The sequence below is a fragment of the Pantherophis guttatus genome, chromosome 6, assembly GCF_059756535.1.
Source record: "Pantherophis guttatus breed Tessera chromosome 6, ASM5975653v1, whole genome shotgun sequence".
NCBI classification, from domain to species: Eukaryota; Metazoa; Chordata; class Lepidosauria; order Squamata; family Colubridae; genus Pantherophis; species Pantherophis guttatus.
Window position 1 is genome coordinate 97,733,142 of NC_142068.1, and position 25,851 is coordinate 97,758,992.

At 44.2% G+C, this 25,851-nt stretch overlaps 1 protein-coding gene across 2 annotated transcripts in view; it reads left to right on the plus strand.

Annotated features, from left to right (window-relative positions):
* Positions 1-25,851, plus strand: part of ARID5B (AT-rich interaction domain 5B) — a 130,527-nt gene that overhangs the window by 77,912 nt on the left and 26,764 nt on the right. For both annotated transcript variants that reach the window (XM_034435313.3, XM_087872298.1), the window contains 2 exons: positions 12,795-12,910; positions 20,774-20,978. In XM_034435313.3, the coding sequence (XP_034291204.2) occupies positions 12,795-12,910; positions 20,774-20,978 (321 nt within the window). The remainder of the gene's footprint in view (positions 1-12,794; positions 12,911-20,773; positions 20,979-25,851) is intronic.

The window sequence follows — 25,851 nt, forward strand, 5'->3', positions numbered from 1 at the left end:
AGAGACCTACCTTTTCTGGAGATCAGAAGGTCTGGGTGAGGTATTCCAGCTCTCTTTGGTTCTGTATTGGCCCTGATAGCAAGTGGACTTCAGTCTCTGGTTTAAGCCTCTCCTGCCCATTGAACGGCCTCCATTCAAAGACCAAGGGCAATAGCCAGGGAGAAGAACCATGAAGGCAGCCAAGAGAACTTGCCCATGCCTTCCACCTTCTTCTCACCAAACTGTCATGTCCTCCGACCAGAGCAGTGGCAGCATCTCTTGGAGACAGGCTCCTCAACATCTGTTTCTGGCAAATGCAATTATGGCTCTAGGAAAGGCTTCCTGGTGTTACAGCAGCCAATGGCTTGGCCCCAGCAGCACCCTTCTGCTCAAGATTGAGCCCCACTAATCCTGCCTTCCTCGAGAAACAGGATCCCAGCTTTCTCAAGAGCAACTGTACTTCCAAGAGTGGGTTTCTAGCATGAGTTCTCATCAAAACCGTGGGAGTTCAGACATTGATGGTTCCCTGGATCTAGATCTTCCATTTATTTAGAAAAGTTTGCATCAATTTATGAAAGGCCCTGTTTGCTGTCATGGTCATTTGTTCCTGAGCCTGGAATCCTGGGAAAGGCCAAAGTGGGGAATTGGCACTAGGGGGTCCAAGGATACAGAGTGTTTGGTATCCGCTGTGGGCTACACGATCCCTGCGAAGTGACATAAATGAGAACTCTTACTGATTCCATTACAGGGAGACAGATCTTCTAAATGGGTTGAAATACTAAGTCACACATGTCACTTGTGTAGCCTCATGATACAGAGACTAATATAAGGCAACTGCATGTCAAGCAAAATGACATGCAGGATAACGAAGAGCAGAAGATTAAGAAGACATAAAATTCTTTGAATGAGTCATTGCAAGAGATGAGGCTACTGACAATTTTGGGATTGATGTCTGATTAATTTGTGACTCATTTCACCCCTTGACACAAACACACTGCACACCAACTTGAAGAGATGGCGATAAAGAACATCCCCAATTTTAGATATGACAGTAGCCTCCGCTTTTAAGAATTTCTCTCTCTTTCTCTCTCTCTCTGCTTTTTTCAAAAAGTGCTTAGACAATTAATGTCTTATGCATGTATTCAACAATAGTTGCCTAGCAACCATCAAGTTGCTGGCTTGCAGAGCCAAAGCGGCTGAGATGACTGAGCCACAGATGTCAGCTGTATCGGCAGGTGAGCCGAGGGAGCTTCATCAGATGGTTCCTGCAGGAGAAAGGAAGGGCCACCCCAGGACCTTTTGGATCAAGACCCTCTCACTTGCAAGGAGAACCGGTGCTGCCTTTTAGGGCCCGGCCCCCAGCCCGGCCCGGCCCTGAGAATTCATGCTTTTCAGATTTTATTGGGAATCCATGTGATGCAGCACCTGCCATCACATACAGAAGATGATTACCTCTCCAGAGAAGAGAAGGGGGAAGTGTCACCACCCCTCTGAATATGCAGCACAAGTTTTACCTCAGCCGTTGCTAAGTCCACTGATGGTTACCGACCAAGATTAAGCTAGCAAAAGAGTGCAAATTAGCCATTGCTTTAAAATATAGTTTTTATTCTTTTTCTGTCTATGAAAATCACTTGTCTAATATTCATTTTTTACAGGAGGGAGGAAGAAAATATGTTGGGCTGATCCAGACATCTCTTCCTCTATCTCCCTCCCTCCCTCCCTGGCCATCCATCCACCCATTCACACAGAACACAGGCCCCTGCAGGACCAAGATAAGCCTCACTTCTCTACCTTCCTCTGTGGATGGACCAAATCCCTCAATATCATTCAGATGGTCTCGTCCAGCTGTTAAATTTGGTCCAATTCAGGTTTAATGCAAACCCTCCAAGGAGCAGCTGCTGTTGAAACCATGTTTTAAGACTTGCCACTGCATAGGGCTAATCATTGTGCAGGCCACCATTTCCCAACTCAGCAGCTTTAAGGTGTGTGACTTCAACTCTCAGTAGTTGGGGAACATTGGTGTAAAGTGTCAAACTCGCTGCATCACATTGCTGTCACGTAACGTATTGTGACATTTTTCCGCTTCATGGAGCTGGGGTGGGCGTGGCCTGTGTGTGACGCATCCGGCCCGTAGCCTACCAGTTTGACACTTCTAAACCATGGTGTGTCATCATGGCTGGTCCAGCAGATTTAATTGGAGAAAGCAGCGGACAGCTTCCAGCTTTGGCCTTCAATTAAATCAATTTCCTGGAGTCAGATGTTGGAACTTTGATGGCACTAATGTCTTGCCGTCCCTTTGTCAATCCATCCTCGGGGGATGAAGTGGGAGAAAAGGCAGCTCCCCACTCTGCCTGTTCTGCCTCTGGACCTACCTTCCTGTGCCTCGGATAATGTCCACTGGCGGTTTGAGCATGCTCATTGCGATTAAGGATTTCTAAAGGTAGTGGGCTGTCAGAGAGGCATAACTCACATTTGGATCAAATACAATTGAAATAATGAGCATTCCTTTCCCTAAATATCACTAACACATTAAATGTTTGAGAAATTTGAAAAGCAATTTATTATAAATCTCTCCTGCCCCACTGGATTTGTCTTGTCTCTCTGGGATTATCCTGCCTTCCGGTTGGACAGTGCAATTGACTAGAATCAAAGTCATGTTTCTGAAATGTAATCCTCTTTTTCTTTTGTGAGTTCACAAAGGTTTGCAACAAAATCAATTATTTAACTATTGCAAACATGCAGCCCACTTTCAATCCAATTCCAGTGCTAAAGATTACATTCCAGAAATAGTTGCAAGAAACCTTAGTGGAACAGTAATACGAAGAAATTAAAATGTTAAAAAACAAAAGAAACATTCTTTTTAAAAAAATAGCAGCCTACAAGAAGTCTTTCTAAAAGCAAGTGTCTTTTATCAGCAGAGAAGTGAGCTGCCCCTCCTTGGAAAGATTTCCAGAACCAAGCCCCCAAATATGAGGGGGAAAAAAGCTATTTTAAAAATAAATTTTGGGGTCATATATAATGAAGTCAACAGCAGGACTCAGTGAGGGTGAGAAGGCGAGACTCTGGCAGGCATGATTAATGATCATGAATAAGCTATTTTAAGAAAAATGTTCTCTTTAAGAAAAGATATTCTCACATACCCTGGGATGTTTATTTTATTTTATTTTTTCACAGATTCATTAAGTTACATTTTTAATTTCCATACAATGCCTTTTCCTGAGAAGATAATCAAATGAAAATGTCTTCTGCAACCCCTTTATTTGCATGACCGCATAAAGATTGTGAAACAGTTTATTATTATAAAATTAGTGTGGCAAAGCACGGGACAAGCTGGGATTACAGCCAAATTAAACAGAAAATGAGTTGCAGCAGAAGGTTTCCAGCACATGGCACTGAGAACTAGTCCTAGGATGGAGAATTGTCTGCTGCTTTGTCAGTTCCGTTGTTGTTTCCATTGTTAGTGCAGTTGCAGCCCAGCTACAACACAGGAACATATTTAACTCAGGTTTTATAAACAAAGCGCGTCTGGCAGGGAGGCCCCAAAGAGCTCAGAAAAATGAAATCTACTCCTGAACCCTGAATGCTTCTCAGGGAGGGAGGGAGAAATGCAAGGATGCGGGCAGTTTATTTTTACTCTTTTTAAAAAATGACATTTTGAATCATTACCTATAAAAGCACTCTGCCTGTTTTCATTGCAGAGTATTATTTTGCAATTAGGATAAAAGCATTATTTATAAAAGTTCTAAAATGTTATATGGCAGCACCTTTAAAGTTGCAGGTCAATCCCTTTTATAAAAGCACCGTATTGATTGGCGGGGGGTGGGGGGTGAATCACTCCCTGAATTTTTAACTTCCTACTTTATAGGCCAGGAATGGAAATGATGGCAAGCCAGCATGATCTGTAGATGTTAGCTCAGAATTCAGATGATTTCTTAGGTTTTGCTCACTTACTCAGGAAATACTGGGACCTTCAGAAGGATGTAGAGGCCTAAAAGGTATTACCTGCCTTTTTTTGGACATGCTTACCTTGCTCACAAAATATTTACAATCTACTCAAGAAGATTAGGTGCCTAATAACAGCACAGCACCAACAACAAACCATAGGAAATCACATTCTTAAAACAAATTTGGAACAGAGGACAAGCGAGAAATTTTCCCTAAGGTAGAAATAGGACAGGTCAAGAATGGACTAGGAGGAGATCTGCAGGCTTAATACGTATCTTTAGACGTTTGCAGTCAGATGGAAGTGTGGGCAGAAGGCATCTTGTATGTATAGGGTTGAAACTCAAGAAGTGTGGCCTTCTTGTTGCCATCCTACCCTTTTATATACCTTCCCGCCAATTGGCTTCCTCTTTCCTAACGCCAGAGCTGGCACTGAGCTGCTCTCCCTGGGATGGGTCTGAGCCAGTTCTGGGTTACTCACAGGTTGTGCTCATAGAAACAATCCACATCACATCAGCCATTCATTTTCCTGAGCTGTGTGAACAGGTTGCGGCATAGGGATCGCCTAAACTAAGAGAACCCCCTTTTCTAATTAGAGTTGCCGGCATTGCGAACCTACTTCAGTAAACGACAGAGATGACCTTTACTTTCTCTTCATTAAGAAGGAAGTACATGGATATTGAAATAATACGGGTATAAATATAGGTAGAATAATTACCTGGGGCAATTGGTTCAAAGAAGAAAACGAAACTTGGCAGAGAAAACAAATGATGTAACTACGGGGTAGAAAGAGAGCAGGCAAGCATGTCCTGCATAGCCTTTTTAAAGAGCTTCTTGTTTCCTTTTAAGCAAGTCATATTTCAGGGGTGCTGATGATGCCACAGGAAGAAGTGACTTGTGACCTGTGCCACAAAAACTGCACTTTGAAACAGAAGGGGATGATGTCGTCCTCCTCCTTCCTGTGGTGTTAAGAGGCCATTTTTGGGGCACAAAGGGCAGCCAAGACAGGCCACCTTCAAAACAGTCTAGCCAAAAGAGATGATTGGCAACTTTACTGAGGTGGGAGTGGAAAACGCTTTTGGGGTGCTCTTTTCCTCTTTCAAATGTGCCTTTACTGCTTCCTTTAATGTCAGGCTATTTGCATTTCAGGGATGGATCAGATAAAATCTCCTAGTCACCTTTTAATAAAGTTGTTTTGAAGAATTAATCTGATAATTAAATGTATGTTTTCAGGCTGTTGAAATACCTTTTAAAATGTACATGACGAGTGGGGGAAGGTAGAAAAACTCTGTGCTGCCAGGGATTAATTTGGTCTTTGTGCATGCTATTCAGTTGCAGAGACAAATTAGCTGCTTTTTCAGAAACAAAAACTGTATTTCTTGCCCATATTAGGGAATTTTAAGATCTCAATTCTCTCTTGAACCACCCAATCTTGTGCCTGTGGCCATCCAGAGCTGCTTTGGGTTAAGAATGGATTTTCTGCAGGAAGTAAATGCAACAATTTCTCTTGAAAAGTTTGAACTGTGGCCTGTAAATGTAATAATAGGCACCCTTTGTGTATTTAACAAAATGAATAAAAAGAAGGCAGGGTGAAATGATACAAGGGATGTTAAGGGACCGTCTATGTCCCTTGGGTACCTTTGCTCACATCCTTAAAATTAGCCTGTTGCTCTTTCCTTCCTGGGTGAGTCATTCAGCACTTCTACTGGGGAACAAGGAGGCCTCCGGTGGAATCAGGTTCACTATGCCTGTCCTTTCTCTCTGACCCCTTTGAATCCAGTATCTTGTGAAAAGATCCAAGCAGCTCTTTGTGCTTGAAAATCTCCCATTTCCATAGAGGGGACGGTGACCTGCCTCAGAAGGGGTCCTGGCAGGAACCTGGTGAGGTTGATCCTGGTAACCAGCAGACCCACCTGATAGCACTTAGCAATAGCCCTTAGACTTAATACTGCTTCGCAGTGTTTTTACAGCCCTCTCTAAGCCGTTTATAGCAGGGGTCTCCAACCTTGGCAACTTTAAGACTTGTGGACTTCAACTCCCAGAATTGAGGAATTCTGGAAGTTGAAATCCACAAGTCTTAAAGTTGCCAAGGTTGGAGACCCCTGGTTTACAGAGTCGGCATATTACCCCCAACATATTTATTTACTGACCTTGAAAGGATGGAAGACTGAGTCAACCTTGACCCTGGTGAGATTCAATCTGCCAAATCACAGGCAGCCGGCAGGCAGCAGAAGTAGCCTGCAGTACTGCACTCTAACCACTGCACCACCTGATCAGGGTACCAGATCTCTGTGGAGCACATGGATGGCTTTGTCTTGCTCATGACCAGAGTGTGACTCAGCTCACCAAGTGCTCCATCATATTTTGTGCCCCTGGGGAGGCCGACTGAGGCGGTTTCTTCCTACCCCAGCACCCTCATCATCAGACGAGGCCTCCTGTTGGTGCTTCCTTCTCCTGTCGATTGAGTTGGGATTATGAGGATCTTTGGGTTCCTTTCTTCTTTATAGGAACAGGTACTTTTTTTAAAAAAATGCATTCTTTTTATTCTGATAGCAATAACGGAAATGGGGCAGACAAGGGGGACTCCTCAAGAGAACTTTTGCTTTCCAGAATGTTTTGTGTCACTGGAAAATTTACCTGCAGGAGGGGATGGCAGAGCTTCTCCTCTACTGTTAAGTGCAGGTGAGGAGTTCTCCTTCCCTAATAACCAACCCACAAATCCAGCATGTCAAGGAAACATGAGCTGCTACCTTTCTGGGCACAAGGAGGTATTTTATCTTTTACAGTGGAAGATGTGCAGCTGTTTCCCCAGATTTCCGAATGGACCTGCTGAGGAAAGCTTTACTGGGGGAATATATGGGAATATATGTTTGGGATAAGGAAGCGAGCTGCCCTTTTGAAGAGTGCCTTTTCCGACCCGTTTCTAAGAATGAATGGGATGGGAACCTTTTCGGTGCAGTTCCTCTCCCTGGCTTAGCCCGAGTGGGCCGCTAGAGGGCGACCGAGAGATTTGCTTCGAAGAACAAATCCGGCTGGTTTAATAACATTCTGAAGTGTTTCAAACACGGTAAAGATTGGTTTTTCTTTGCCTGCTGTACGTTTTTTAATATACACGTGACACGCAGCTCTTTGCTGACAGAGAACGATCGTCCAACTGGAGGAGAAAATAGCGAAAAGTGGGGAGAGGAAAGCTGCTTTTGCCCATATAAGGGATTTTTTTTTTCTTGGCTTCCTTCTGGGTTAGATAATGATCAACTGACAATCGGTCATGAGGCAATAACGCCGCTGCGACGCTGCAATGTGAAATCGCGGGTGGTGCGGCGGCGGCGGCGGCGGCTCTGCCAGCAACATGCACGACCGATGCGACCGTTACAGTAGATCAGGGGAAGAAATAACGGGGAAATCAGCAAAGGCTGCCATGGCACGTTGCCTTCATCTCTCCGGCTGCGTACAAATCAGTATTGATCCTCCCTCCCCTTCCCCCCCCCCGGAATATTACATAACTCGCCCTTTCTGAAATATGGCTGGTATGCAAGGAGCCATTTTATGGCTCAGAGAATTTTTCATGCTGACTCGGCGAGACCGGTTTTTAGGAAGGCTCGCATCCTGCGCAGAGAAACCTTTTCTGCCTTTTTCTGTTTCACAGGCAGTTTTCCTTCTTCATTAAGGGTGCTGCTGATGGGGGGGGGGGAGGCAGCGACCCCTCCCCCGATCTGAGCCTCCCCCTCCTGCGAGGGAGGGCGCCTTGTCCCCCAACGGCCCAGGCAGCTCAGGAGACAGGGGGCACCGCTGGGCTGGGCTGGGCTGCTCTTCCCCGGGGAAGTCCATGCGGACTCTTCAGCCCCCTAAGCAGGAAGGACCTCTGGCCTCGTGGACTGTCCTGGTGCCACTTTGGCCCTCCACACTCCCTTGGCCTTTCAATAGAGCCTTTCCTGAGGAGGGAGCCTGTGGCTTTGCTTTTTTTTTTTTTTTTTTTTTTGAATTTGATTTATATGCCGCCCTTCTCCGGAGACTCAGGGCAGCTTACAATGCGTAAAGCAATAGCCTTCATACTTGTGTATATTTATACAAAGTCAGCTTATTGCCCCCACAAACTGGGCCCTCATTTTACCCACCTTAGAAAGGATGGAAGGCTGAGTCGACCTTGAGCCTGGTAAGATTCGAACTTACAGTAATTGCAGACAGCTGGAATTAAATTACAAGCTGAGCTATCCAGGCTCTGCACTTTGGGGAATTTTGGCAGAGTTTGGAATAACCTCTCTGGATTCCCAGCCAGCCAGATGCATCACGTTTCCTAGAGATTCTGATTTGGTGATCAAAGGCCAAGGTTACTTTTCCAGAGAGATGAATAAATACAGGTCATATATTCCCATGACAATTCCTGGGAAGTCCAACAACTTTCCCTCCCTCCCCAGGACCCTCCTAGATCTTGGTCCCTGAACCATCCGCTTAAGTTTCATCCGCAGGGATATTGGTGTGGGTGATGTGATTCATAACCTCGGTTTCGCCACAAATGGTAGCTGAATGGAAATACGTATGATGGTCTGCCTTTTTACAAGAGAGTTTGGGTGCATAGTAGAGAGCAGGCTTTGACCAGGCTGCTTTCATGGCCATTTCTTGGTGTGCATGAGTGTACAAGAGGGTCGTGATGGGTGGATGCTTTTAAAATAATTCAGAAACAGACACATTCAGTACATTTCACAGTAAATTCTCCTACAGACCAAAAAAAAAAAAAAGACTTTACAAGGAGCCCTGGAATCCTATTTTGATGACTCAGCATTTGTCTATAATGATAGAATGAGTGAGTGTTCTGGTATTAGTAGAGACCGACTCTGAAACAAGGGAGCTTGTATGACCCCATCAGGACGCATCTATTCTCTAGGGACACATTGGTTCATTTACGTGCAATTATGTGCAGCGTTAAGGGCTGTGATGGAAATGGTGTGACCTCAGCAAAAACAGATGTACTTCCTTCTTGCTATAGTTGCTTCAGTCTGACTGGTAAAAGAAGAGGAAAGCTAGAGAGAATAGGACATCGGCCATGGTCTTTACAAGGTGAAGAGAGGGGAAGGGGATGCCTATATTCATTGATCCTAAAGATGTTGAAGAATAGTAAAATTATTTACTTTGTTGACATGGATACATGCATGAGAGCCGGGACAGGGAAGGGGAAGGTTTTGGAGTAGCAGTGGGAGAAGCAGGTTGCAATCCACTCTTAGGACAGATGCCGGCTGGGTGACTTTCATGAGTTCCTCCCTGCTCACCCTAGAAATAATAAAAAAAACAAACCTATTAACCCATATCAGATCACCATGATAGATTCTGACCCATCCCCTTCAGGGAGGAGGCCATCTTTCTGCATTGGATTAATCTGGCGTAATTATTATGATTGGTGATAATGGTGATGGTGACTGCAAAATAAAAAATGGAAAGCTGAAACACGGGATTATCGACTTTCAGGTTTTGGGATCCTTTGTAATCCAGCTCCTCTCTCGGGGCATTCACTCTTCTAAACCCAAAGTTAAGTAGGTGCAGGTGACCTCTGGCAACCTTTTTCCTTCTCTGATGAGATACTATTACCTCTTAAAAGCTTTTTTCAGTTTGCTTTTTTTGGGGTATACTCTGGAGATAATCTGGCTGGTCTGATGTAAGCGATTAAAAGAAAAGAAAACAACATTGGTGCATGCTAGCACGATGTTCACCTGGCATTTATTTATTAATTCATTCATTCATTCTTGGAAAAAGTTTAAGAAAATACAAAGTATTATTCATCCTGAATGCTTCCACTGCAAATATCTTTAGCAAGAAGTGGGCCACTGTCAAATATTTTTGTGTAAGAGTTTCACTATGAATACTATAAATAGATGGAACTATAAATATTTTCTTATCAATGATTTATTTATCTAGCCAAGAGAAGTGTTAGTCACTTAGGAGCAATAAGTAAACATATGCAGCCGTTTAGGGAATGGAAATGCTGCTTTAATGTCAGCCTGTCTTGCCAGTCAGTGAAATTCCACAGTCCTTGATGATTCATTGAGACACTTTTAATTATGCATCTGATATGGTGCAATTTAAAATCACATTATGTCATACCCAGAGTATGAAATTTCTAGAGAAGTCCTTTCCCTCCAAATTCCTCAAAAAGAAACTCTATGTTACTGCCGTGGTACACAGTATACTTGTCTGCTCTTTAGGGAAGGGGCCTTTTTTTGCTGCTTAATTTGTGGGTTGTTTGCTGAAATTTAAAGATGAGAAGTCAGATGGGGCTGGTGTGTGTTTTCCCTCCAGACCAGACAGGCTCCATTCTTTCCCCAAAATTCCTTGCTGGGAACCATCCCTGCTTCATTCCGGGGCCCCTCAAAAGAGACGTTCTCGTGCCTCTGGGCCAGAAGGGAATCCAGAATCTGAGCATCTTCAAGTGGTTTTGCTCAGCAGGAATTTGTCCCCTTTTTGCAGGGACATTTTAGCGCAATGAATCGGGAGTGCCTTTGGAGCTGAGGCCCTCTCTTTGGAGGGAAATAGTACCAAGGCTGTCCTGTCCTCCTCCTCTTTTTCCTCCTTTCCTCTTTGGTGGATCTCAGTCTGCTCAGGCAAGGAGGTCAGTGCAGCAGACCCATCATAATGCAGTCACGGGCTACATTTGCAAAGGAGGGACTGTAAGCTGCAGCCAGAATGCATATCCCTCCCTCTGCTGCCCAGTCCCTCATTGGGCTTTCTGTGAGTAAGGGAGCAGCCGGCAGGGCAACGGGGAGTGCCAAGTGCAGCTCCAAGAAAAGGAGACAGACAGACAACAGAGGAGATTTCCTGGGAGGGTTGTGCAGTGCTCAGCCACATGCTGCAGCATCCAGCAGTCAAAGATAAATCAGGCAGATGTTTGCCGTCTGGGATGGTAACTATTCCTTCTCCTGCCTTGCTGGCTGGCTTGTGCTCTGCCTCTCTTGCGTGCCAGCCACATCTGCTCGGAGAACACCTTGGACTTCTGGCCAGTGATAGTTCTGAAGCAGGAGCTCTGTGGGGGTGTTTGGAGGAAACAGGTGGGGAAGAAGCTGGGGTGACTGTCTTTCCACACCCCCAGGAAATTCTCGTTTCAGAGCATCAGGATCAAATTAGCACAGCTTTGCTTCAGAGAACTAATTAAAATGTAGAATGTCCTAAAACCTCTTGTGTGACAAATGTAAGATTAGAAACAATTAAAAGCCACTCAAGAGGTTTGTGGTGTTTAGATTTCTGACATCGTTATAATTATCCCTAGAAGTAATGAAAACAATGGTTACTCTCAAAGAAAGAGAGACTCAAGTTATCAGTCACCAATTAATGATTGTTTCTCACGCTGAAGATTGTTGGAATTTCAAGGCTGAATTTGTAGAGCTTATTTTCCATAGCAAACAATTCAATTCAATTCAAGCCTTTATTGTCAATGCACAATGTGTACAATGAGACTGGATGAGCCTCCCTTAGTGCAGCCCCACCCCAACACAAATACATCTCAATAACTCATAAGTGAAAGAAAGAAAAAAAAAACCTAACCCAATAGATCATACTAACAGACACACAATCCTTTATACATATATGTGCATAACATAACATTATATTATATTGCATCAGTGTAGACACGTTGCACGTTGTGCTGGCCCTGCAAGTCTATCATACTAAGTAGTTATGGTGTTACGTTGCATTCAGAAGTCTGACAGCCCACAGGCAGAAGCTATTTTTCAGCCTGTTCATTCAACTGGCTGTGCTTCTATGAGAGTAAAAAAGGGCTGACCAGGGTGTGAATCGTCCCTGAGGATTTTCCCAACTTCCTTCCTTTCCCCATTGTTTTTTTTCTCATCATATATGTGGGTTTTCAAAACATGACCTCAAAATAGTTTGATCTTCTGTAAATCTGGAGTTTCTGGGCTCTGTAAATAAAGGCCTACATTAAACACTTAATTTGGCAAAGGATGGTTTCATTTGAATGGTTGAGAATAGAGGAGACCCGCAATGACTATGGTCCTTTCCCTGTTTCACTGCTGGCATATGGAACCCACTCCGATGCCCTGTTCTGCAAGGACATGGCCAGAAAATGAAGTTACAGATCCCCACTGAATGGCCAGTTTGTGAACAGAAGGACGAGGGGTGACATGACAGCAGTGTTCCAGTATTTGAAGAGCTGCCACAAAGAGGAGGGGGGTCAACCTATTTTCCAGAACCCCAGAAGGAAAAACTAGAAGCAATGGATGGAAACTAATCAAGGAGAGAAGCAATCTAGAATTAAGGAGAAACTTCCTAACACTGAGGACAATTAACCAGTGGAACCGCTTGCCTTCAGAAATTGTAGGCTGTAGGTGCTTCATCACTGGAGGCTTTTAAGAAGAGACTGGACAACTACTTGTCTGAAATGGTATAGGATCTCCTACTTCTTGTGCAGGGGGTTGGACTAGAAGACCTCCAAGGTCCCTTCCAACTCTGTTATTCTGTTAAGGAGTGGCCACGTAAAGCTCAGCTATCTGCTGCTTCCTCCTAGCTTTGCAAAAGGCACTTTGTGTTTTTCTTTAGCTCTTTCAAATGTAAACAGCACTAGATGAGCCAGGAGCAAATGTAATATAGGTCATTTCTCGCTAACAACTCCATCCAAGCACCATTGTGCCAAAATAACAGCAGTGCAGACAGGCTTCGTTTGATGGCTGTGATGCTGTGAAGGCACTCCAAGTCACAGGCGGGAGGGAGGGGGCAGGGGGGGAATGGCCACAGGAACATGTGACCTAGAAACAGCCCAACTTTGGAGAGTTCTTGTGGGGAAGATCTGTCGCTTCTAGCAGCTCGTGGAGCACATTAACTTTATTAGTCCCGTGTAAGGAATTGGGCTTGAACTGTTGCCTGTTTGTTTTCAGCTCCCAACCTCAAAGGACGACCACGGAAGAAAAAGTCCTGCAACTCACAGAGAAGAGATTCGTTCAGTGGCAATAAAGATTCTCAGAATAATTGTGAAGGCAAAACTGTGGCCAAGGTAAGGAGCTTTGGCACCTTCCCCAAATTTCCTTTCCAGATGAATTTTGCTCTTCTTTTTCAGGACAGTGTTTCACGGGGCAGGGGGAGGGGGGATAGGAGTATGGAAAGGGAGTGGGGCTGCTCCCCAAAGGGCACCCCTGTAGAGTCAACCCTATAATGCAGGTTCCGGGGAGCAGGTCCCTTCTTCTTTTGGAGGGGCTGCTGCAGCCAATGGCAGCCAGTATCTTTACCTGAACTCAGAGCTAAGCAGGTCCAACTGATGAGTAGACGGGGCAAGGTCTCCAGGAGATCCCATCATGGAAGTTACTGGGAGGGGGAGAAATGGACCAGAGGAAGATGGTGGGCAGACTCATCCCCACCATTGCAAGGCAACTACATGGAACTGCCCAGGATTTCAGCTTACTTTGAAGGATAGTTAGAATGGGGGTGGGGGGAGTAATTGTGAACAAAGGATGAGTCTGGTTCACTCCTTGGGCTAGATGCAAGAGCAGTCGTGGAGACTAAAAATGAGACTGTGAGCTCATCTCAAAGGAATACGTGGCTGGAGAGGCAGCAGCCTCCTACTTCAGTGAAACCCGTGGAAGGTCCCCCCTGTTCCCGCTGCAGGCTGCAGCATCCTCAGCTCACGGGTTTGGGTGTTTTCCACGCAAACTGCTTCGTTTATGCACAACCATTAGTAGCCAGAGATTTCGGTTGGTAGGGTAAACTTAATTCACTGGACCTTGGCCAAATTCAGAAGTTCATAGCTGGAGCTTCAAGAAATGGCAACACCGCTGAAGATTCTTCCTAAATTCTTTCTAAATTCTTCAATATGCTGGATTATCTAAATCTTTAGGAATCTTTAATGCTATAAATTAGTTTATACTAATGTGGAGCAAAGGCCTCCCGAAGATGAAAGGCTTGTGCTTTTTCATCTCCCGCGCATTGAAAAATGGGAAATGCTGAGTTCTTCACAATAGGAAGTAGGAAGCTTGGTCAAACTGCTTCTTGCAGTTCCAACACCCCCACCCCACCCCCCCATCCTTTTGTGAGCCCAATGATGGGCCAAGCTCTGTACTGACAGGTGGGGGCCTTTGAGAGAATTCCCATTTGATTTTTTTTTAAAGCTGAATCGAGGCTCTAAAAAGTCTGATGACAGTACAGGTAGTCCTCAATTTACAACAGTTCACTGAGTGATCATTCGAAGTGACTTTTGACCATTTTTCAGACTTGTGACCATTGCAGCATCCCCATTCTCCATGGTTATATGATTTATATTTGGATGCTTGACAACTGACTCACATTTATGACGGTTGCAGTGTCCCAGGGTCACACGATCCCCTTTTGCGACCTTCTGACAAGCAAAGTCAGTGGGGAAACCAGATTCACTTAACAACCAGGTTGCTAATTTAACAACTGCAGTGATTGGCAAGAAAAGTTGTAAAATGGGGAAAAACCGACTTAACACATTTCTCACTTAGCAATATACATTTTGGGTTCAATTGTGGTCGTAAGTTGAGGACAACCTGTATTACATTTTCTGGGTCATTTAAATCAGTGGCCCCCAACCTTTTTATCGCCGCGGACCAATCAGCCTTTGATAATTTTACCGTGGCCCGCTGAGCGCGCGCAGGGGTGGGGTCTTTGGGCCACACATGCGTACCTGCGCGGGGCTCTCTTCCCTGGAGCCTTTGCGCACGGCCCAGGAGCTTTTGCGCACGGCCCAGGAGCTTTTGCGCACGGCCCAGGAGCCTTTGCGCTGCAGCGTTCATGTCCCCCGGCCGCTGCGCGGCCCGGTGCCAGGTACTCCACGGCCCGGCACCGGTCCGCGGACCGGGGGTTGGGGACCACTGATTTAAATTATTATTTTTGTCTGCTTCATATTTCATGTATGCTAACAATAATATTCACTCTAACATTAAGTCATACTAATTTTGAATTCACAGTTTAGTTGTGTGGCCTGTTACGTATGGTACATAAGAGCCATTAGTCTGTAAATAATATTGACAGGTATCCTGACAGTTCAGAGATACTAGTGGAAAATGTGAGGGTTGAGGTCTGAACTCCATGAAAAGTGTGGGGCCTCCTCCAGTTGGTCAGAAGGTGCTCTTCCTTTGTGGCCCACTTTGCGGAGATCATGGTCTGCCTTCCCCAGTTCACTAATCACGCATTGGCTGTAAACAATGAATCGCCCTATAGGGTTATATGTCCTCTGCATATTAATAGCATGTCAGCAGATGATTGGAAACAATTGCAGAACTGTAATTGTTTAATGTGGTATTTTGTCTGCTTTTGCACATCCTTTCTCCTCTTCTGAGCTTGCCTGCAAAGGCTCTGTGCAAGACTGGCAATAAATACTTGTTGGGAAATGCAATCATCAGTTGAAGACTTGTTCTCTCACTCCATCTCAGGTGGCTTCAGACATTTTCTCAGAAACCAATTAATAACTTTTGCTCAGAAGTTTATTTTGGAGGGCTTAGGGCAGGAGTGTCAAACTCAATTTCATTGAGGGCCACATCAGGGTTTTATTTGACCTCGGGGAGCCAGGGTGGGTGTGGCTAGAGTAGGTGTGGCCAGCTTGATGTCACTCATATCGAGGGTGCCTGTGGGGACCCAAGTATTGCTGAGCATATTGCTGAGCACATTGTAAGCCGCCCTGAGTCTCCGGAGAAGGGTGGCATATAAATCAAATTTAAAAAAAAAAGTGCTGTGCCAGCGAAAAGAGGCTTCTGGGCTCCGTTTTTGGCTGTGATGGCTTCCTGCAACACTCTTCTAGCAAAAATGGAGCTCAGGAGGACCGCCCATAGCCCTCCCGAGCTCCATTTTCAGCTGCGATAGGCTCCTGCAACTCTCTGCCAGCAAAAATAGAGCTCTGTTTTTGCTGGCAGAGGCACCGTGGCCGGTTTTGTGATGTTTCGAGGGCGGCCCCGTGGGCCAGAGATCTAAGTACCCCATGGGCCAGATCTAACTACCCCGCGGGCCGGATCTGTCCCCTGGTCTTGAGTTTGACACCCCTGTCTTAGGGCAAAACATGAAAATATACTCTAGTTACATTCCCAACCCTGCCAATAAGATAGTGGGCCAGTTCAAACAAAATGAATAAATAATTTGCACGATCCATTGGCCTGCCCAACATATGAAGACTTCTGTTTGCAACGGCTTTGAAGGAATCATATATATCCCATTCTAGATCAGTAATAAATTGTCATAAATTGGGCCTACAACTAGAGGAAAGAGCTTATCTGAACTCTTTTCAATCTGTCCAGGGTACAGGACCAAGTTTACCCAGATTCCACTTGTAGGTGCCTTTGGTGAGACCAGGGGGGGGATCCCCCCAGTGTTGCTTGGTCTTATCACTGACCATGAACATCCCCCACTGTGCTATCCCTCTGGACTGTCTCCCCGGGTTGGCACTGGAAGCACTGATTTTGCAGTTGTTCTCCTTCTAAGGGGTCAGTTCTGGTCACTGAGGGAGGAGTTGAGTTCTAGGAGCCTGTATGCTCCTCCATTCTGATTTAATGTCTACATGAAGCCATGGGGAGGTCACCCATCAACATAGATCAGGCATCATCAGTACTGTGATGATGCTCAGCTTTAGACCTCAACCCAATCCTGTCACAAGTGACAGTTGTAGTTAGGAGGGCATTGTATAATGTGCCAGTTATGAACCTTCTTGGATCAGGAGATTTTACTCACAGTCACTCATCCCTTGGTCATCTCTCACTTGGACGACCGCCATGTCTTCTTCATGAGTCTGCGCTTGCCACCACTTGGAAGCCACAGGAGGCCCAGAATGTGGTATCTCTGTTTCCTGTGTAATCCCTCTGCTTTGAGAGCTGCGTTGATTGCTGCTTAGCTTGTGGATGTAATTCATGGTGGCTGCCTTCAAAATTCTGCTTGGCCACCTGCTCCCACTTATATCTGCCTGTTTAGTAAAGATAAGGAGTGGGTTCCCCCCCATATTGCTTCTCCCCGGGAAAGGAACCATCAGGGACCAAGAACTTGGCAGATGCTACCAGAGACCCGTTCTCTGCAACTGGCCACAACCCTCCTAGGATTAGGAATGCCAGGGAAACGTGGCTGCTTCAATAGGCCTCAGTAATGGCTACATGATGAGGTTGTCATCTCTTGCCGTCGCTGTAAATTATGTTAATCATTATTGCTTAATCTGAATTATAGACACCAGCTACATAATCCGCGTACGTTTGGCAACAATTAAAGCAGCATGTAAGTCCAATAAATAAACAACGTAACTGATATTGTTTCTATATTGCTAACATGTTCCCACCCTTCTAAGAATTTGTTTTGCTCACGCAACCAAACAAAACAACTCTTGATGCCTGAGACCCACTCTCAGTTACAGGTGGGGCTGTAATACAAAACACACAAGCAGTATGATGACAATAATATGACTGAAAATTCTAACAAGAGGAAAGGAAGGCTCAATTTATTTCATAAGGAAAATGACTCCCCAGAATTTCATCAAGGAGTTTGAAACCTTCTTCTTTTTCATCTGTCAAAAAAAAAAATCTAATTAAGATGTTAATTAATAGCATGTATTAAAAATTCTGAAAGGATGGTATCCGTTTGTTGTTCCCATGTGCAATTTGGCAGTGCCCCCCTCCCTTTGCATGAAGAGTCGTGTCCCCTCCCCCAATGCCTTGCTAAATTCAAAACAGGCCCCTCTGTAGATCGTTCTACTTTGTCTCCGTCTTTGATTAAGAGCATCAATTCATGTTGGCTCTTAATTTTCTTTCTCAGCACAGGGATGATATGATTTTACAGTCAAGAGACGCAGTTGATGTCCACAGATAGTTTCACACTCAGTGAAATTGAGAACCAAAGTTTCCCCTGAAGAAATATAAGCCCCAAGAGACTCCAAGAGTTTTAAAGACCGTTTGCAGTACAGGCGCATCAATTTTTCCCTTCAGCACGAATGCTGGAAATTTCCTCTTAAAAGACCCATAAACAAATCCATTTCCCAATGGCAGCTTTTAAACGATACTTTGAGCCCACAATAAAATGGATGATCTCTCACCAAATTTTAACAGAACTAATTCATGCCTCACCACAAGACATTTATACCAGATATTTTATTTATGGAAACACCACTTTGGTCATGAACATACGAAGAAAATGTTCCTGCTAAGTTATGCAGTCTTCAGAGGTCTCTTTTATATAGGAGTGTGTGTGTTTTTTTCTTAAATTAAAAAAGGAATCCAAATCACGTATCTCCTCCCTATCTTTTCTGACAAGGGCCTTTTAATACCAATAATCACCTAAAATTGTCATTTATTTAAGATTGTACTACATCAGGGGTCTCCAACCTTGGCAACTTTAAGCCTTCAACTCCCAGAATTCCCAGGCCAGCTTAAAGTTGTCAAGGTTGGAGACCCCTGAACTACATAATAAAGGCTTGACATGCACTACTTTGATTTAATGGAAGTTTCTCATATAAAAGAACTCATGGTATTCTTTCTTTCTTTCTTTCTTTCTTTCTTTCTTTCTTTCTTTCTTTCTTTCTTTCTTTCTTTCTTTCTTTCTTTCTTTCTTTCTTTCTTTCTTTCTTTCTTTCTTAATTTCTGTTTTATTTTCTGAGCACCCAAATCAGTTGATATGCTTATCATTGGATAAGACATAGTCTTGCAAATATTGCTGGGAAATTCACAGCTATAGTTGAGAAGCTTGTCTGACACCAAACTAGTTTTTTAAAAATTCTCATATTTCCATAAATACTTTGCAAACATAAATAAACTCAGGGTTCTTGTACCTCAGTCACACAAGGAAAAAAATATTTACTTTCCAGCATTGTTGTCCTTAGAAAGTGGAAGACTCAAGGCTGGTAATAGCCGTGTGACCCATTGAGAATCCACGTCAGTGATGGGTTTCAGCAGATTCTGACCAGTTCTGGAGAACCGGTAGCGGAAATTTTGAGTAGTTTGGAGAACCAGTAGTAAAAATTCTGACTGGCCCCACCCCCATCTAGTCTCTGCCTCCCAAGTCCCAGCTGATTGGGAGGAAATGGGGATTTTGCAGTAACCTTCCCCTGGAGTGGGGAGGGAATGGAGATTTTACAGTATCCTTCCCCTGCCACGCCCACCAAGCCATGCCCACAGAATCAGTAGTAAAAATTTTTGAAACCTACCACTGATCCACGTGGTAGGCCTGTTCTCAACTTGGTCACCATGAAGGATCTGGCCTAATACCAAATGCCCCCATTTATTAGTAGCGAACAGGAGACATTACCTTTTAGATCCCATGTCCTCAGGATGCAGGGGAAGATGTCATTCTTGAATGAATTTTGAATTTGAATTTGAATTTTTTGTTTCTCAAGGCTGGTGGGCTTATTGCCAACATCATCTTAATTTTTATGCTCCAGGAATATGAGTGGTCTTCTTGGATGTCCATTATTTAAGGGTCTATTGCTCTCTTCCACCATCATTCAAAGAAGTGTCCCAGGAGAGTGATGGACCTCAAAGCTGTCCATTAACAAACCTGAGACTGCTTAAGTGGTGCCTTTGTGTGTTCCCATGGAGTTCTTGCCAGGGACTCCTACGGTGAGCCCAGTGGTGGGATTCAAATATTTTAACAACCAGTTCTCTGCCCTAATGACCGGCTGGGTGGGCGTGGCCATGGTGGATGTGACAGGCAGCACTCCGCCTCCTGCACCCTCCAGGGAGCAAAAACGTGTCACGGGAATGCGCTGCACTCCCGTTCCCTGTTTTGGGCTTAGGAGGTGTCTCTGCAACCTCCTGGGAGTGAAAACAGGCTGCAGGGGGGGCACGCTGCCCCCCTCCGTGCCCCGTTTTGGGCCTAGGAGGCCTCCCTGCACTTACCTGAGAGCCAAAATGGGGCATGGTGGGACTCCTGGAAGGAGAGGGGAGGGGAGGGGCCAGCCAGCAATTTAACTACCGGTTTGCCCGAACCAGCCCGAACCAGCTAAATCCCACCACTGGGTGAGCCATTAATAAAACTCCCACAGAGGCACATTCTTCTATTCTAGCTTTGGGGAAAGGAGCAGGTCATTGTGGCCACTTTAAAGCAGGGCAGGGTCTTTCAACCTCCAGGGCCTCGTGTTCCAGGGGCCAGGCAACCCAACAGAAAAGGTCCTAGCAGGTGGTTTTAAGATCAAAGGTCTCAAACTGGATGGAGGCAGCACCAGGGGACCACGGCACTTCCTAGAAGCAACAGTGCCTCTGCTTTCCCTGTAGCCACTTCTGGCTGGGCAGGTCCAGGACATTTTTCACCTGACAAGCGCTAAAGGTCTCAGAAGGCCAGGACCAACAGAAAGCATTTCCTGCAGAATCTCCTCTCCAGGTGTCCTGCCTTCTCTTGCCCATTGAATTCTTCACTGGGTGAAGAGCATCCTTTCTGCCTGCCCAGATTGGGATTGGGAATCGCTCCCTCAGCTGAAAGGAACCAGGAGGACTACTGTCCCCATTTATTTGTATTCCTTTCCTTCGTTCATGTCCATGTTCATATTTATACCTGCTGTCTTGTACATGTTCGACCAACTAATAAATAAATAAATAACAAGCGAAGAGAGGCGAGCATGTGTGCATTGCTGGGAAGAGATCAATCCCCCAAATGAAGGCAGATCCTCAGCACAAAAGTTCACCCATTAATCCATGTCTTGGTCATATTAAAATGAGGTAAAAGAGTGGATTGTCTCCCCCACAGCACAGCCGCCTGGCCACCAAGCAGATTTGGTGTGGCCTGCCTTTGCCCATCATAGTTTGTGTATATGGGACCAAGTGGAAGGAGGGATAGAGCAAAGTCCAAGGAAAGTTTCAATGTGAAGACACAACAACGGTCAAAGGGGAATGTAAATTGAATCAAACAGTTTTCAGGATTTAATCTGCCATCTCTTCTTTTCTTCCAGGTAAAATGTGAGTCTAGATCACCTTTGTCCAAAACCAAAAACAATAACAGCAACTGTAAAAAGGGCTCAAATGAGGATAAATCCAAGATTTCTGTCGGTGAGGAATGCAGAGCAGATGAACAGGCCTTCCTTGTGGCACTTTATAAATATATGAAAGAAAGAAAAACACCCATTGAACGAATACCCTACCTTGGTTTTAAGCAGAGTAAGTAGAATTTTTATTGCATTTTTGTGTGTGACATTTAATGTGCTTGACTTGGTAAGAAGGGACAATTTTAAAGGTGATGGGACCCTAATTTTAATTATTTTAATTTTGCATTCTATTTTATTATCCAAGTCATGTTGACATCCCGAGAGGTATTCAGGCATACCAAAGGTCGGTAGGGTTTTTGGTTTTTCCCAATTGCTTTGAGCAACCTGTCCACATTTGGGGAATGCCATACTGAAAGCAAATCCTTTGGTAGGCAGTCTATGTGTCTTAGAGGTCTAGAGTACATTAAACGGGCACCCTGGGACTCGTAAGAATCCAGTTATTGGCCCTGGGTTGATTCCTACATTGATTTCTTTTGCATCCCCTATTCCATAAATCCTAGGAATTTAGTCTGCAATCCTGTCACACTCTCTTGAGTGTCCCTTTTTCCTAGCAAGACTTATTAAATTAGTAAATTAGCTGGATGGGATTGCATCATCCATATGCTTTTGACATGCATAGCCAAGCCAAAAATAGCTGTAAGATGCTTCTGTTATTTTCCTCTTTAAAAAGCAGTGCAGGAGAAAATATTATTTTAAATCAGTTGGTATCCATAGTAGTTGCTTGAGTTAAAATAACATTTACTTGTATCCTACCCAGTTTTTACTTTGAGAAGGGGAGTGGGGGGTGTACAAGTCTAAGTCAAGTCTACTTTCAATAAGACCAGGAAACTTGTAAAGTAAATTCCAGATATGAAAATCACATTTAATGTATCTGACTAACAGTACACCATGCAAAAAGCTGTTTCAGTGCAGGACTTACCACTATTTTAAAAACAATCATTAAATTCTGTGTTAGTATCCCATACAATGGATGGAATGATGTCATAAAGGATGTGTTTTGAATCATCGATCAGTTTTACAAATTATTTTAAATTATTTTCTTATTTGGAAATACTGGGTATCTGAATTTCTTTTCCCTGTTATGTTGATGCAGAATGTCAGACTGGTATGCTTTACATAACAATTTACATACCTAATAGCAATTGACACTGATTGCAACAGGCCTCCAGCAGCCATTAGAAGCTTACATAACTCTAAAATGATTACAATGTTTGCTTGAAAAACTAGCTGCTTGAAATAGAAGCAGAATTAATGTACTATGAACAGCTTTGTTGCATTATGCATTGGATTCCTATTAAATTAAGGCCTGAGTAAAGCTTCTGATAGCTCAGAAAAAATGCAAGATTTAGCAATGCTTTTTATTCAGAAAGTTTTGAGAGGGATGTGTGTGTGTGTGTGTCAGAGAGAGAGAGAAGAGAAAATTGTAATGCTTTCTCCCCCAGTTATAACAGAATAATATAGTTGAAAGGCACCTTGGAGGTCTTCTAGGCCAACCCGCTGCTGAAGCAGGGGACCCTACACCATTCCAGACAAGTTAGTGGCTGTCCAGTCTTTTCTTAAAAGCCTCCAGTGATGGAGCTTCCACAATTTCTGGTGGCAACTTCTGTTCCACTGGTTGATTGTCCTCAGTGTTCAATTTCAATTTCAATTCAATTTAATTCAATTTATATGCCGCCCATCTCCGAAGACTCAGGGCGGCATATGATGTTAGGAAGTTTCTCCTTAATTCCAGGTTGCTTCTCTCTTTGGTTGGTTTCCAACCATTGTTTCTTGTCCTGCCTTCTGGTGCTTTGGAAAATAGGTTGACCCCCTCCTCTTTGTGGCAGTCCCTGAGATACTGGGACACTGCTATCATATCAGATATATCCTTAATAAATTTTAGGAAACAGGAATGTAGTTTAGAAAGCTCTGCTTTGCTTAGAAATGGACTATTGGTGCTCAGATGCCCAGCGCCCTGGATGTGTGGCGTCGCTTTTCAACAAGACTGAAACCAAGTTTCCAAGTCCCCAACCAGTTCTACAAAATGGCATCCCTGTTCTGACTGAACCTGATGGGAAGTGTAGTCCAGGAGACTGGCTGGGGGCATTTCAGGGAGGGTTCCAGAGTAGGGAGAAACTGCCGAAGGGGAGCCACATTATCCTGTGATGACTAGGACGGTTCTTGACTGCCGTTTTCCAATCTGGACATGGGAAAACAACCTGCTGAGTCAGGAGAACCTATTGAGAGAGTGAAACTACTCTGCTGGTAGATAACTGAAGCGTTATATGCTACCAGCCTCAGTAACATGTTCTGCTGACCAGAGAACCCCCATTTTTAGGTAATATTCATTTGCAGCCAGGAGAAAAAGCTCTTTCGTGGAATAGTATATAATTCACTTGACAGAGAGAGACAGGCAGCCTTTGTTTATCCCATTGTTTAAATGGGGTGACCAGGGGTTTTGCAAACAAGAATCTTTTTTATATATTTGTAACTTAAATAAAAGTATATCAAACATGCATGATGCCTTTAAAATAGGGCCTACAGGAAATTATATAGTAATCACATCAAAGGATCCTTCTTTCTGCCTCTGATTCAGATCTCTGATTACTTGCAAATGGAAAGTGAATCTAGATAACAGAATAACAAAGTTGGAAGGGACCTTGGAGGTCTTCTAGTCCAACCCCCTGCTCAAGCAGGAAACTCCATACCATTTCAAACAGATGGTTGTCCAATCTGTTGTTTAAAATCTCCAGTGTTGGAATCCCCACAACTTCTGGAGGCAAGTCATTCCACTGATTAATTAATTAATTAATTAATTAATAATAATAATAATAATAATAATAATAATAATAATAATAATTTTATTTCTATACCGCCCTTCTCCCAAAGGACTCAGGGCGGTGTACAGCCTAATTAAAAACAGAATAAACATCAATTTAAAATAATTTAAAAATATTAAATAAATTTGGCTTAATTTAAAACCCCAAAAATTTAAAACATCCAATTTAAAATTATATTGCTAACCCAGCCTGGTGGAACAATAGGGTCTTGAGTGCGCAGCGAAATACCTGGAGGTCAGAAATCTTACGAATTTCCGGGGGCAGTTCATTCCACAGGGCTGGGGCTCCCACAGAGAAGGCCCTCCCCCTGGGTGTCGCCAGCCGACATGACTTGGCTGATGGCACCCTGAGGAGACCCTCTCTGTGGGAGCGAACTGGCCTGTGGGAGGCTATTGGTGGCAGAAGACGGTCTCGAAGGTACCCGGGTCCTATGCCATGGAGCGCTATTAATTAGATTAATAGATCCTGCAGAAAGACTGAATGTGCATATTTTCTTAGACATTTAAAAGATGATCTGTTTTGGCATTTCCACAATGACCCAAATTGTAGATCATGGTGAATTCTAAAACAATAATAACAATTGGCATTTAGATGCTGAAGGGCACTTATTCAGTGTAACCCCAAACTCACGCTCTCTAATGATGCTCAGTCTGATTGCTTTAATTTAGTACCTGCAGTAGAAATCAGTTGGTGCTCAGCCCTGTTCAGCTAAAGGCAGGAGAAAAGAGAAGAGAGAAAGCGATGGAGATGTAAGGGTGCCCTTTCTGACATTGAGACGACTGTGAAGTCTCCATCCTTGTCACCTTGGCTGGAAGTTCTTTTTATAGAACCTCTGCAGTTTCTAGGTCTTCACGTGGACTGCTTCAGCTTTTAGAAATTATTTTCATGGCTTCAATATCTAAAAGGTGGACGTTGAAAAGTGTTCATTTTACTCAAGAAATGTTCCAAATTTGAAGGAAAACAACATATTTGAAGAAAGTGCAGTCAACTGTTGTCCCAGCTGTCCCACCCACCTCCATACACACAAAAATTCCACTTGGGCTTTTGAAGTTGACTGTCTCTTGACCAGGGGACTCCAATCTTGGTAATTTTAAGACTTGTGGACTTCAATTCCCAGAATTCCAAAAGTCTTAGAATTGCCAAGATTGGAGACCCCTGCTCTTGACTAAACCCAAGCAAGACATGCCTTTGGCTTTTTTGCAACGTTGGACAATTGAATGGGCTGGTTCAGTCCTTTTGCCTGAGAGAGGCTGACTTTCGTGAAAGCTTGTCAACGGTTTCCTGTAAGTGAAGATCAGTGACCATTCACATGTTCCTTGAAGGAAGAGTTGTTTGTCCCATTGCTATGAGGCTCTTCAGATTCAGCAAGGATTAGAGGGACGGGGAGCGGCCAGGATCACCAAGCTCAAGGGATCGGGGTGAGCACCCTTTCCCAGGGCTGCCTCTAGTATTTCCCCAATCCTCCTGCCAAGTGTTGGACACAAGGAAACAGGCCCAGAAACACATCCACATCAGCCATTCTCCAGATGATTAATGCCTCAATTGTAATTGGAAAGAAAGAAAGCAAAGCCGTTGCACTCTTAGTTGTTCTAAGGGCAGGTCTCTACAGGAAACATTTTGTACCCAGAGCTGAGCTGAACCAAAATGTCTAGAAATTTAAGGCATAAAGAGAGAACATTCCCCCCCTCCCCCAAGCATCTCTAACCTTAGCTTAGAACAAGGGTCTCCAACCTTGGCAATTTTAAGCCTGGAGGACTTCAACTCCCAGAATTCCTCAGCCAGCTTTGCTTTGCTGGCTAAGGAATTCTGGGAGTTGAAGCCCAAAAGTCTTAAAGTTGCCAAGGTTGGAGACCCCTGGCTTAGAGCAACCTTCCACATCCAATCTTGGGGGGGGTTGCACCCCCACTCTGGCATCTACCCTGTTTTCCCAAAAATAAGACATCCCTGATAATAAGCTCAATCAGGCTTTTGAGCACATGCACTAAAATAAGCCTCCCCAAAAATAAGCCCTCCCCATAAATATTTAAACACAGAGCTGGAAATCAGGTAAGACAGCAAGAGGAGCCCCATCTTGCTCCACACGCCCCAAAATAATAAAACCTCCCCAAAAATAAGGCCAAGCGCTTATTTCAGGGTTCAAAAAAATAAGACAGAGTCTTATTTTTG